Source organism: Kogia breviceps, chromosome 2 (assembly GCF_026419965.1).
Source record: "Kogia breviceps isolate mKogBre1 chromosome 2, mKogBre1 haplotype 1, whole genome shotgun sequence".
NCBI lineage: Eukaryota > Metazoa > Chordata > Mammalia > Artiodactyla > Physeteridae > Kogia > Kogia breviceps.
This window is the reverse complement of record NC_081311.1, coordinates 98,545,424-98,559,427: the sequence shown is the minus strand read 5'-3', so window position 1 is coordinate 98,559,427 and position 14,004 is coordinate 98,545,424. Positions and strand designations below refer to the sequence as shown.

At 36.8% G+C, this 14,004-nt stretch overlaps 1 protein-coding gene across 5 annotated transcripts in view; it reads left to right on the top strand.

Annotated features, from left to right (window-relative positions):
- Positions 1–14,004, top strand: part of DPP10 (dipeptidyl peptidase like 10) — a 1,329,914-nt gene that overhangs the window by 1,188,987 nt on the left and 126,923 nt on the right. For all 5 annotated transcript variants that reach the window (XM_067025881.1, XM_059052403.2, XM_067025884.1 and 2 more), the window contains one exon: positions 4,446–4,566. In XM_067025881.1, the coding sequence (XP_066881982.1) occupies positions 4,446–4,566 (121 nt within the window). The remainder of the gene's footprint in view (positions 1–4,445; positions 4,567–14,004) is intronic.

The window sequence follows — 14,004 nt, the reverse complement described above, 5'->3', positions numbered from 1 at the left end:
GTCATTGTGTGGTGCACAAAAATGGATTCATGTTGAAATAATTTTCTTGTTTTGTGCCTTTTGTCACTTGACAATATCTCAGTGAAACACCTCCAGGTCAACTCATGTAACACTAATTTATTCTCCTCAAAGCCCGAGTATTACTACCTGATGTGGATGAATCATAATCCATCCAGGCAAGCACTTGGATGGGTTTTCACTTTGACTCTTCTTTTTGGCCATCATAAACACTGCAGAAATAAATATCACTCTTCATCATTCTGTACATATCAGTGGTTTTCTGTTTTTGTTTTGTTTTTCTTACAAGACAAGGTCCCAGATTTGGGATTGCTGATGAGATGGAATATGTTTTGTTTTCAATTGCCATATTGCTTTTCAATATGCTTATCACATTTTATATTTTCACAATCAACATAGGAAAGGACCCCTTTCACCACATCCCTGCCAGTAATATATGTTATCTGGGATAGTTTCTTAATTACAACTTTTTCCCAGAAAGCAAGCCACAGTAGAAGGTAACCCAAATACTATCCCAACTTGGCTGTGACTTTGTAGATTCTCTTACACCATTACAACAAATGGGGATTTTTAAATGATTTGTAGTTTTCTAATTTCAAATTATCATAAAAATCACTCAAGTCAGTGAAGGTGGAATAGCTTTTCAGTACTATTTCAGCTAAAATAGATCTAACATTTAATTATATTTCTGTTTTATTCTGATGTTCTTTTTCAATTAAACTGGCTGAAAGTTCATTAGAGTCTGCTCTTATAAGTTTGTATTAGGCATTGTCTCTGGTTAAATCAGTCACAGTAGGGTAATTTACATTGTAATTGCTCTCAAACCTATAATCCTAATGACTTTTAACCTCAAATGTTCATTTATTGCCATATGTCCATCACAAGTTGGCTGGGGCTGGGGAAGGAGTTTGTTCCATACCTCTTCACCCAGCAGTCCTGGCTGCTGGGGCATCCATCATCTGAAGCATTACTGGAGATGCAGCAAGGGAAGAGAAGGCAGAAAGTTGAAAATTGGCTCTTAAAGCCTCCTGCACAGCAGTGACACATATTGTGTTTAATCATTGGTAATGAGTAATATCAATTAACACATTGATAGAATAATTTCCTGGGTCATTTACTACATATTTCTCACTTTGTCACAGCATATAGTATTTCAGCTGTCTTCCTGTTGCCTTTGTTGTGACTTTACCAATTTTGAATTATTTTGTAAGTGTACTAAGACCATGGATTTTGAAAACCTGTGTAGTCAGCTTGCTCTATTAGCTGAAAAATTAAATGGTCAAATAGCTATCCATTTCTATTTGTTGTACTGTTTAGGTGGCTCATTGAAGGAATTGATTGATGGCATCAAAAATATTATGACAGTTTAATCAGTAACATTAGGATAAATGGCATTAGTGTTGGTCGTATTTTCAATGTGATTTAAATCTAGTCGTAGCCCTTGATCATTGCCATTTGGATCCAGCTTAATTTCATCAATGTGCCAAGATAGTACCTGGGAATATTTGCAGCTCCTATATTGCTAAAGTAGTGGTGAAAGTTTGTGACTATTATTTGAAGCTACTATAATTCAAGGAAAAACTGGTAATTTAAAAGGGTTTAAAAGACTATAAATGTGTATTTTCATAAAGGCAGCCACTAATTTTTTGTCCACAGAAAAAAGATCTTGTGGATATCCCCTGGTATTACAGATTTCAGCAAATGGCATTACAATTCTGATTCCATATTGCTTGTTCTTTTACATTGAAACAGATGTCAGTTTCATGTGGATTTTGAACATCATCCAATCTGTTCTTCAAATACAAATGTAATTACTGGTCAATGGTTTTGCTATCCAAAACCATTTATACATCTGCTGAAATCGTGGAGGTTTTATTAATTGTTTTGACTTAGAGTTTGTTCCCTTCAAAAAGCTGAGGATTTGGAACAATATTACATTAGGTTAAGTAACCCTTTTTAGTTTTTAAAAAAGATTTATTATTTATTTATTTTTGGTTGCGTTGGGTCTTCGTTCCGGCATGGGGGATCTTCACTGAGTCACGCGGGATCTTTCGTTGTGGCTTCTCTCTAGTTGCGGCGTGAGGATTTCTCTTCTCTAGTTGTGGCATGCAGGCTCCAGGGTGGGTGGGCTCTGTAGTTGCAGCATGCAGTCTCTCTAGTTGAGGCACACAAGCTCAGTAGTTGTGGCACGTGGGCTTAGTTGCTCTGTGGGCTGTGGGATCTTAATTCCCTGACCAGGGATCAAACCCGGGTACCCTTCATTGGAAGGCGGATTCTTTACCACTGGACCACCAGGGAAGTCTCAAGTCACCCTTACTTTTGATAATAGTCCCATATGCTTATGTAACATGAGTGTGGATGATCTGAATTTCTATTTACTTACAAGTCCTAGTAGAAGATTATGGTACAAAAAGAGGATTCCCTCCAAGTAAAGCCGATTCTGTGTGCCTATTTCATATACTGTTCTTGAAAGGCAAAAGGAGGTAGTATGCAAAACACATAAAGTTTAAGCTTTAAATGGCTACAATAAAGTTAATATTATTTCTCAGTTATGAGGGGTTGTGAAAATCATAAAAAAAAACCACTTCCATCCAGTTTTAAGATACCTGAGATGTAGTTCTCAAACTTTTGCGTAAGTGGGACCCACATACTTTCAATAATTTCCTATATTCTTATCACTTGAAAACTTTCTAAATGAAGTGAAAGCAATGAATATCATTTGTTAATACCACCCCCTCTCCTCCTAATAGTACTACCCCTACTGCTATTACTATTCTACTAACTATTCCTAATATATAGTTGACATAATATAATCAACCTAATAGTCAATAGTTTGGGATAATTTACACATCGGCTGAAGCTGTAGAGGTTTTGTTTTGATTTAGATTCTGTAGCGCCTGCAAAAAGTGTTAAGATTTTTGAACCAGATTATCTTGCGTGAAGTCAGCCCTGCTTCTAGCAACAGGCACATGTGTTAAATGTTCTACATTCATCATCTCACTTATTCTTCACATCAGATCTCTAAAGTAGGTGGGAGACATCCACATCTTATAAAAGAGAGGATTGAGGTGTAGAAAAGGTAAGCAAATTATCCAAGTTATGTGGATTTTAAATTTAGGCTGCCTGATTATAAACACATGTTTAAACACCTATTATATCTTGTTTACTCTCCACCCCCAACAATTCTTATTCTTATTGTCATCCTCACCTGTAATATAAACACCAGGTAGTAGTGGAATGGTTAACTAGATACACTCACTGTTAAGTGCTTGCCAAATCACCAGAACCAAAGTAGAATATCCGTCAAATGTTCTGGATATTAAGATTGCCTTCACCATTGTGCACATCAAGGTTTAAATTCTAGGACCTCATGATTAATCAGACAATTATTTCAGAAGTTCTTGTGTTTGCTCTATCTGCTTTTGTGCAATGATCCTATAGCATGCTGGAACACATGGGCACTAGGCCATCTTTCACCTTCGTAGTAGAATGTCAATCTAAATAGCAGTTTGGCTTTCATTGAACAATAGTCTACTCCCCGCAACAAGTGGATGAAACATGGCTCTGTGACATATCACACAGACCAACAGTTTGAAAAGTTTGGCATTAAAAATATTTTAAAGTGAATTATAAATAATTTTATCCTGAATTATCTCTATTAAAGATAGTTCATTTTTTGTGGACAGACACTGTTTAATTTCTACTGCTGTTCCTGTATTGGGACTATTGTTGTTGCTGATGATGATGTTGATATTATTTTGTAAGACTCTGTAATGTATTCATATTAAAACTCTTTCTTGAATCCTCAAGCACAAGGTTATTATTACTGCTATGCTATTTAGGAAAGAATTACCAGGGAAGATTGAGGCATAGGGAGGTGTGTTCCACTTATCAATCTGAAGGAATTTTGCCAGTGTTTCCTTTCATTAGTGGATCTGTGAGTTGAGCTGGAGAGAATCAGAGACATTCTCTAAAGATTATTTTATTGATCACCAATGCATTTTTTGGGAAAAGACCCCAAATTGAGTTTTTTCGAGTTGTTTGCTGTTACTAAAATGGCATCTAGTACAGTTGTCAGTCTCTTAAGCCTGCAGAATGTTATCTCAAACCCAAACCAATTTTGTGGTATGGGAAAAAGATTATTAAGTAGATGAAACATTGTTGTTGAAAATATGGATTTAAAAGCTTCAATAGCTAGTACCATGTAATTTCTAAATGATAACTGGATATTATATGATAGAGAAAGAAACAGCCATTAATAATTGAAAGCAATAAAAAATATGCATTAAATAAAAACAAATTGAAAGCAGGCAAATAATAAAACACTTAGCTCTTCAGCTCTTATTCTATAATATGAAAGTTTTAAAAAAGACTTCCTAATATTTTTGGTTTTTTGGTTTGTTTGTTTTACATGTTTCCTGATCCAGATTTATATTTTTGAAAATAATATCTACTATCAACCTGATATAAAGAGTAGTTCATTGCGACTGACATCTTCTGGAAAAGAAGGAATTATTTTTAATGGAATTGCTGACTGGTTGTATGAAGGTGAGTGAATAGATTTAGTTTCAAAAGAATACAAATGATATATTTTTATACAAAATCCATAAGAAAAATCTGTTCAATTATAACAATACTTATAGCACTATTTCTTCCTCTCATTTCCTCTCAAAATTGCCTTCATGCTTTCATATCTTTGCATCTGCTCATGTTTTGACTGGTTATGATTTACATCTACTTATATAATTCCATGTTTCAGATATGTATATATATCTCACATATACACACACACATATACACATTTTGTTCAGGCTAAATAGATCTTATTTTTGGTGATGCTTAACTAATGAAAGTGAATAATCATCTTACATCACTCTGGAATTAGATGCTGAATTTTTCTGACTCTGGGAAAGAATAAACAAAATCCTTTACTATTCAAAAAGTGCATGAAAACCACTTAATTATTATTCATTTCCATTAAGAACATTCTGTCACATTTTAAAAGCCACTGTATAGGGACCAAAATATTCAATAAAACCTATCTAAAAAGTTATTTATAATAACTATTGAATCAAGTTTTCATAATAGCTGAGAATGTAAGAAGGAATCCGGTGATGAAAACCTCTATCCAATTTTATCATGTACCAATTATCAGCAGTTATAGGTACAGATTGCCTAGGAAAAACTCAAAGTGTGAGTTTAAAACCTACGTTTCAGACTCTACAACTGATCTTGGCAAAATACATCAAAATTTAAACTAAGTTAGTCTATTAAATTAGAAATTATAAAGTAAGAATCTTCCAGAGAATAAATTTTACTCTTGAGCAATACTGGCAAATGCAATCTTTCTAGCTCAGGGTTGTTACTTTTAATTATGTAAGAAAGTAAATCATTTAGTTTATTCATTCATTCGTTTCATTCATTCATGCTCTCATTTGACAGATATTATTGAAGACCTCCTGTGTTCCAAGTACTTGTCTAAGTACTGAGATACATCAGGAAACAAAACAAAGTTCTGCTCTCAGGACTTTACATTAAAAGGAAAATGTTGCTGGGTGGAACTATATTATTAAGAAAGAGACATTGTAGTCCTCAAGATTTACACATGTATGTGTACATGTGTATTTATATCTATAATATATTTTGTGTATAAGCTAGCATCAAATAGTAAAAGCCACAGTTTATTCTGAGGAGTAGGGGAACCTACTGTGGAAATATCAGTGATAATTATACTATGAAATTTTACAAAATGAAATGCACAAACAGCTTAGTAGGGTTCTTTGGTTGAGAGTGTCAAAAACTGACTCTGGCTTTCTTATTTCAAAATGATGCATTATTAGAGGGGCCTGAGATGCCCCAATGAATTGAAAAAACAGGTGAGGAATAAACTTAAAACCTTGGTAGTTCTGAGAATCTAGATAGTAAGAATTAACCACCTCTTTCCTAGAGGAGCTAGGAAAGACACACTTTTTATCTTCAAAATATTTTTGGTACTGTAGGAGACCCTGAAAGATGAAGAAACCATGCCAATGCAGTGTACTAAGTAATAAATCACAGTAAACACAGGATTCTATGAAAAAACAAAGGAGTCAGACTTAGCCCATTTTAGGGACTTGTAAATATTTTCTTAATGGAGAAACCCTCTGAGCTGAGCCTCAAAGAATAAGAAGTTTAACACAGAAGAAGAAACCAGGAAGGAAAAATCCAAGCTAGAGTTAAAAGCTTGAAGAAGCATAGAAGGGTTAAATAGCATAGTGTGTGCCCAGGGAGCTAAAATCAGCTTGGTATTATTGAGGCATAAAATTTGAGAAAAGGAAGGCAACAAGAACCAAGAGGCAGTAACCCTAAAAATTATCTGGGATTTCAATTATTTTTCCACTATTAAATGGGGAAACTAATACAGCTTTTCAGGAAAGGAAGTGTCAAGATTAGATCTTCCACATAAATAGATCATTTTGGCTAGAGTGTAAAGCTGGAATTGAATAGTGAAAAGAACCAATGAGCAGCTATAAGGCTTTTTCTATGTTCTATCAAGATATAATGGGCAAGAGGGCTAGGGTTAAAGCAGGAAGAAGGAGGGAAGATTCTAAAATTGATGAGGCCATAAAATAGGTAGATCTTAGTGTTTAAATGGACGAGATGGATTGAAGAAGTCAAGAATGATTCCTTGGCTTGTGGTTTGGATCACTAGTAAATAGTGGTGGCAGACACAGTAAGTAGACATCAGAAGGAACAGTAGACTCAGGGAGGAGAGGAATAATTTAACGGGAACATTGATGCTTCACAGTGTGCTAGTATGCTACATTGGGTGACAGAATGTGATCCTCAACATTCAAGAAATTTTGAGTCAACTAGGGGTAAACCCAATGTAGAATGTACTGACTTGACACTGATCAAGGTTTGGGCCTCTGTCCTTTAGGTAAGTCTTCATATAGTTTATGGAATTACATATTTAAGGAAATTATAAGGAGAGAAATTAAAGACCATTATTTGGGAAATAAGGTTATCTTCTTAATTAGAGAATAAAAACCTATATATTGGGGCTGAAACTGAACAGTGTGTTGAGGGATAAGCAGGACAAATGGGTAACAAAAACTTTTGTTTTGGGGATGACACTGTAAGTCTGACACTTTCCAAAAAGGGGGAAATGGAAAAATTATGGTTTTTGCCATTCAAATTAAATTCAATCCTTTGCGCTCATATGTTCTGGGTATACTAGGAAATTCCAGATATGCTATGTGAGTTAATTCTTAAGATGCTAGTATATCTAATCACTTACTGAAGAAACCATGATTCAGGGAGGATAGGTGACTTGGACATGACCTCAGTGTTAACGAGGGTAGAGCTGACACTTGAATGTGTGTCTTCAAAGTCAGTGCTTCATCCTGGGCTACTCCACCTGTTACAGTGCAGGGCCTTTCACTCTTCCCTAAGGGATGACATGCATTATGGACCTAAGGTGTTAGATTTCCCTGGTCTGTTTCATCAACCAAAGACTCTGAATCCTACTGTCCATGGGCTTACCTCAATTCTTGCTTCATTTCCAAGAGAAGGGACCTTATGAAGGGCATAAGTGTTAGGGTTTGGCAGAAGGATTTAAGGCAATTCATACATCGTTGATTTTCCCTCAGCATTTTGCTTGGCATCCCCAATCTGTGGTTCAAAAGTCCCACACGGGCCTTAATCACTTACTATCACTTTGCTTGTCCAATGTGTCAACACCTCCCAGAATCCAGACCTTCTCTTTTCCTTCAGTATACTCATGAAAAGGCAGTACTACCTATTAAAAATGCATATGATCTTCAACAGTATATATGTGATCCTCTAGTGTAGAGATTTCCTTTTTATTACTTTGCAGAAATCAGTTAAAATATGAATTAGCATGTGTGGGAAACCCAAGAAGGAACATGTAACATTTCCACTTACTTTTTCTAAATTGAAATTTACCTTCTATAATTATCGTAGGAAAAGATGAGAAGAGTCACATAAAAGATAACAAAATGTTTTTCTGGCAAATTTGAAGTGCGTTTCGGCCAGGCCAATCTGTGAGTGTGCCTGTTGCTCCCAAACGCAGTCACTAATGTGGAGTCTTTAAAAGTCTTTTAAAAGTGTAATTGTTTCTAGTTCTAGTATTACTCAATTCCTAAGGAAAGTAAAAGCAAATAAAATATAATGTGTTTTAAAGAGTTGGTGAAGTTCATGGGGAATTCCCTGGTGGTCCAATGGTTAGGACTCCATGCTGTCACTGCCAAGGGCCTGGGTTCAATCCCTGGTCTGGGAACTAAGATCCCACAAGTCACACAGAGTGGCCTCCCCCAAAAAAGTTGGTGAAGTTCAGAAGAAAAATAAAACATTGTGCTCAAAGTGAAACATTTTAAATATAATTTACAAAAAGCACCTCAAATCTTATTCATATAAATTGGCATATTTAATGTGGTAACTTAACTAAACAAAATATCAGATCAGTATTTTGTTTAACAAAGGTAAAGTTCACAGCTGCCCAGTTTACTACTTTGAAAATCTCCATGAAGTATTGAATCTATTAAATAGAAACAAAAAATGACTGTCCCTTGCAGTTATTTGAATAATGGAACTGACATGCCTAAAAGAAATATATTTTAGAATCTCGTATTTTAAAGGAATCCTTCTTTGAAATTCAATCTAACAGTTATTGAGCACATATATTTGTCAGACATTATCTGAGAGTGATACAATGAGGAATATGGCTTTCTATGTTTGGGGTATTTCCAACTTAATGGAGTGAAAAGCTGTAAACAGCTATTATGTAATGAACCATTTGGAGCACAGTAAGTAGAAATATAAATAGAACTACAAGTCATCATATTAAATATATGTATAAATGGAATTCTCATGTGTTGCGGGAATATAGGGTGGTTTATAGAAGAAATGGTTTTTGCATTGAGCTTTAAGAATGACAAGAATAAAGAGGTGAGAGAAGAAAATGACAAAATAAACAATATGCTTAAATAAATAGATAAAAAATAAACAATATGCTTATGAACAAATTGGGATTGTTGCTTTTTTGTTATTTGGTGAGAATAATGCAAAATGCCTGTATTCACTTTTTTTGTGCCTTCTCATAGACACAGGAAGTCACATTCATCCATTCATTGATTCAACAAACATTTACTGAGTACATACTAAATCCCAGTAAAACTGAACTGTGACATATAAAAGAAAAAAAGATTAGAGATGCATCCATGGAAGCCAGAGGAAGATAGGATGATAAACAACAATGCTAAGTCTCAGGAGGTCAAACGAGCTAAGGATTCCAAAGTTACTGTCTGATTTGCTACCAGAATTTGACAAGAACAAAATCAGTCAAGTGGTGGTGCCAGAAGCAAGCCTGCAGTGGATGGAGCTGTAAATGGGAAGTGAGAAGGTTATGAACATAGACAATTCTTTTAAGAAAGTTGACAGTAAGAAACAGGAAATAAGGGGGAAAAAATCAACCAAAACCCAGGGCTGACAGTAGATCCTTAGGAAATCCTATCTAAGTTGATAAACTACAAATGGATACAATCAGCTTACTTTTTGGAATTGCTTGTTAATCTGAACACAATGGTCATATATGAGTTAGTTTTCTGTGAGTGCTTTGTGTTGAGGCTGTATTTTTAAGTGTCTGTGATATAAAACCACATGTGTTGAGAACTCCATCTGCTCTGCAGTGAGATTTTCTAAATCAGTGTAATAAAGACAGTGGAGAGCCAAGCCTACATTGAAAGGGAATGGAATGCAATTTGTAAAACTACATTGTTTGGGGCTTCCCTGGTGGCGCAGTGGTTGAGAGTCCGCCTGCCGATGCAGGGGACGCGGGTTCGTACCACGGTCCGGGAAGATCCCACATGCTGCGGAGCAGCTGGGCCCATGAGCCATGGCCGCTGAGCCTGTGCGTCCGGAGCCTGTGCTCCGCAACGGGAGAGGCCACAACAGTGAGAGGCCTGTGCACCGCAAAAACAAAACAAAACAAAAATTGTCTGTAAATAATATAATTACAGGAAGTTTCAATCCATGAGTAAAAGTCCTTATTAGTTACAATTAAAGAATGTGTGCCTTGTTCAAGAGGACTTTTAAGCAAATGCATATTAAAGATTCTTTTATTTATCTGCTTTCTATTCGGGTAGCTTTTTTTATATACCTGAAGGAAGTCACATAACTCTTTGTATATACTACTTTGCTATTTTATCATTTTTGTGAGGAACAACTTTAGGCATAAATCACTCTAAAATAAATAAAAGTAAATGATGTCCAGTTTCTGTTGCAAGGGTGCCCTCAAATTGGGGCCATTCTTATTCTTGGGAAGTACTTGTGTACGCATACTTAAGCACCCAGGATAGAACCTGCTTCTTAGAAACCCTGAGTGTTGATTTTGGGCAACACAATCTGATCTCTCTGTACCTACAGGTCTTATAAGACTTAGAGTTTACGTGCACTGAATTGGCAGCATGTTTTTTCTTCAGTGTTACGTGTCTCACTCGTGTCTTCTCACCTGAATTTTAAGTTACTTGAATAAATCAGGGTCAGGATCACTACTGGAAAAAAATGGCACATTCAAAATAGTATTCAGCTTTACCTAGGAAGGGGCCACTTGTAAAAGACAAGGAGTATACAACCTGTGGCTAGTAATGGTTTAGCCGTTAATACCTGAAGAGGGAAGTGGGGCAGCTTTTACTAGGGCCTAGAAGGAGGGAGCCCTGGAGTTTTCACAGTAATAGAAGCAGTGAGTTTTGGTTGAAGAAGACAGCCAAACCCACATGATTTCTATGGGTGGAAACCAACAAAATAAATACCATGCACTAACTTTTTTTCTCTTTATTTGATTTGCCTGGTTTCATATTGGCCACACTTTGAGTTTTTAAACTCAGACACCATGGGAATGTTTTTATTATTCAAATGAAAAGTTTGTGGCCCCAGAAGAGGAGCACACAAAGTCTCATCTGCTACCATTTCATTGTAGAGTGATACTAGTCCAGTTATATACCTGTCTGAAATTTACAGCCAATATTTGTGTTTTTCATATAAGGTTTGGGGGAAAATGGCCCCATTAAGAAAAGAAATAACTTATCATATGGGCTTAATTGGTAATCATAGCTCCTTTCCTGAACTATTCATTCCTTTTTCCATTTACCTTCAGTCAGCATTTTGACTAGATAGGTCATTTACCTGGTGCATCAAACCAAAACTTTATTCCTGCCAAATCTTATTCCTTTGCTTCCTCTTCTTAATTAGCTTGCTGCCATTTTTGTTTTCCATTGAAATGGAAATTGGCATGTGGAAATGTGGAATCGGAAAATGAGATGGAATTAGACAAAAGGGTATTTGTGAATCTGCTAAATTCCAAATATCTTCTTCCTTTTCCTTCTTTATATAGTAAAGGCACATTTTCTTCCTGACAGATGATATTAATCATTGACCTAGCACAGTGACCATTTTTTCTGTCAGTTTATTTTTCCAGCCACACTGAGTCCAAAATGGTCAGGGAAACATTTCAGCTTCTAATTCAGAGGAACAGAATTGTGACTATTTTCCTTGTTGGAGGCAATCCTCCCTTACGTATTAGAACTTCTACACCCACCAAGCCCTTTGTCATGAGGATAAGAAACAGAATGTTGTATCCAGTGGATTATTGATGTGATAGTGAAAGAGAGCACTACACTTCCACCCCTTAGCTCCCAGATCTGTGCTTCCTGGTTATGCAGGAGGGCACAGAGCCTCCTCTGCTATGGAGGTACTCTGGTGGACATTAAGTAGGACACTAATATCTGGAGGATAACATCCCAACGTCAAGGATGTGGTGAAAAAAACGGTGCCTACATCGAGGTAGAGCAGACTATTTTCCTCTTCTATCAAGCCTGGTTAGTGGGGAGCATGATGAAATCAGTGAATGCCATTCTGAGTCCATTGCCTTCCTTTTGCTATAAAATATTTGCTGTTTGGAGGTGACATAGTGTGGGTTATTGCAGTAATGGATAAGTTATTCTGTAAGTCCATGAACAGCAGGCTGATAGGACTACAGGCAGCAAAGACATATCCATATCTAGAATATGTATCGATTTCTGTTAGGGCAAAATTCTACGCTTTCCTGATGGAAGAGTTACCATGTAATCCACCTGTCACCAGGTAGTCAGCTGGGCCAGCTGGGAAATAATGCCATGTCAAGAGTTTAGTAATGATCATTATCATTGGCAGCCAGAGACAAACTGGCATGCACTCGGCGGTCATACTGTCCATCTGGTCATTGAGAGCCTCCTCTGCTATGGATGTGCTCTGGTGGACATGAAGCAGGACACTAAGATCTTCAAATTTTTACCCCTCCTGACAAGTCCATGCACTTATTTTCCCTAGACTTCCTGTCACTAATTCTGTAATTTTACTTTTCCATATCCCTGGATCAGGTGGCCATTTATTAGTTACTGTGCATGAGTCTGGATGGACCTATGCTTTAAGCAAGTCTCCTTCCGCAAGAAGTAGAAAACTAAATATCCTGTTTATAAGTCTTCCAACTGGGAGGATTTATGTCTATTATAGTCTTTTTATGCCACTCCTGGGAAAGATTATAGTGCACAGCCTGTCCAGTTCCAGTGTTCAAGTACATCACGCAAACCTGCCCATAAACCAGACCTACATTTACTCCTCCTCTGCCAGCTTATGTCAGGATGTCAGAGGCATAGGCTTCCCGAGGCATAGATGTGAAATGAAGGAGAAAGGATAAAGCAGAGGATGCAATACAACGGGCAGTTCACTTATACGTTCTAGTCCAGTTCTATATAAACCACTTCCATCTTATAGTGGAATATAGCTGTATGTGTTTAGTTTTATGGTCAGTGACTCAGATAAGAGTCAGTTCATGATGGACAGTTTGGGTTGCATAATCACTTAGTATCCCATGGTCAGGCTAATTATTTCTACCATAGCTCAGTAGAGAGCTGCTTTTGAACTGGGGAATATTTATCGGCACAAGAGAAAATGGCCTTTCCCTAAAGCTTGTAATGCCTGTGCTTTGATTGTCACCTGGTGATTGCCAGAAGCTTCACACAACATCTCTGTTTGGGAAGGACACTTGGATTACCATCGTATCTGCTGGGTCACAGGGTGAAGATGGTAGGAAAGATTGGACCATGGCCTTGATCTGTTGCACAGCCCTCTCCTGCTCAGGTTCTTCTCAGAACTGGCAGTTTTAGAGGTTACCTGGGAATAAAACAGGTCAGCACATGTGAATGTAGTTTACAGTGTTCTTCAAATTCCAGAGTACAGGCCCTCTTTACTTTTAAATAAATATAATCCCAACAAATTTTCTCACTTTTTAATAGATACCCCAGTGTATCTCAGGCTACTACATCTCTAACTTTTCCCTAGGGATGCAGACTCTTAAAATTTACAGGAATTAATCTTTCACTCTACCTTTATGCAGCGAAGGTCTAGCTCCCTTGTATAGAGGTTCCCTCAGTCAGCAAGAAGACTTGTGGAAATTTTGAGGTTCAACATCTTCAGCCGACATTCCACTATAAAATGTGTTATTTATGAGGCTGGTCCAGAAAGCACTAAGTGTACTGCACACATCTACCCAAGCATCCTTAACCTATTTGTCAGGCTCCCAATACTTCTTTACCAATATTGCTGTCTTAGCTTTAAAACACAAGTGAAGTTGAGACCCTAATTTGTGTTGCAGCTCTGCAACACTTTCTGTGTTCTCTTGGACCTCAGCCACATCTGCTCTTCAGCTGCAGAAGAGAGGGACTCCAAAGTTGCCATGGTGACCTTTTGTGTTTTCCTAATTTAGTTGTCATGATTTCAGTTTCTGTTTATTCCTATGTAATCCCTCTGAGGTCTCATAAAAACTTCACTTATAATCTTTATCGTTGTCATTTTTGTAGCAACTGAGTGTCACAATCACTTATCCTCCAAACACTTTTCCTCTCTAGCTGCATTTCATTCTGAGTCATCACCAGTGACAATTGATTATTC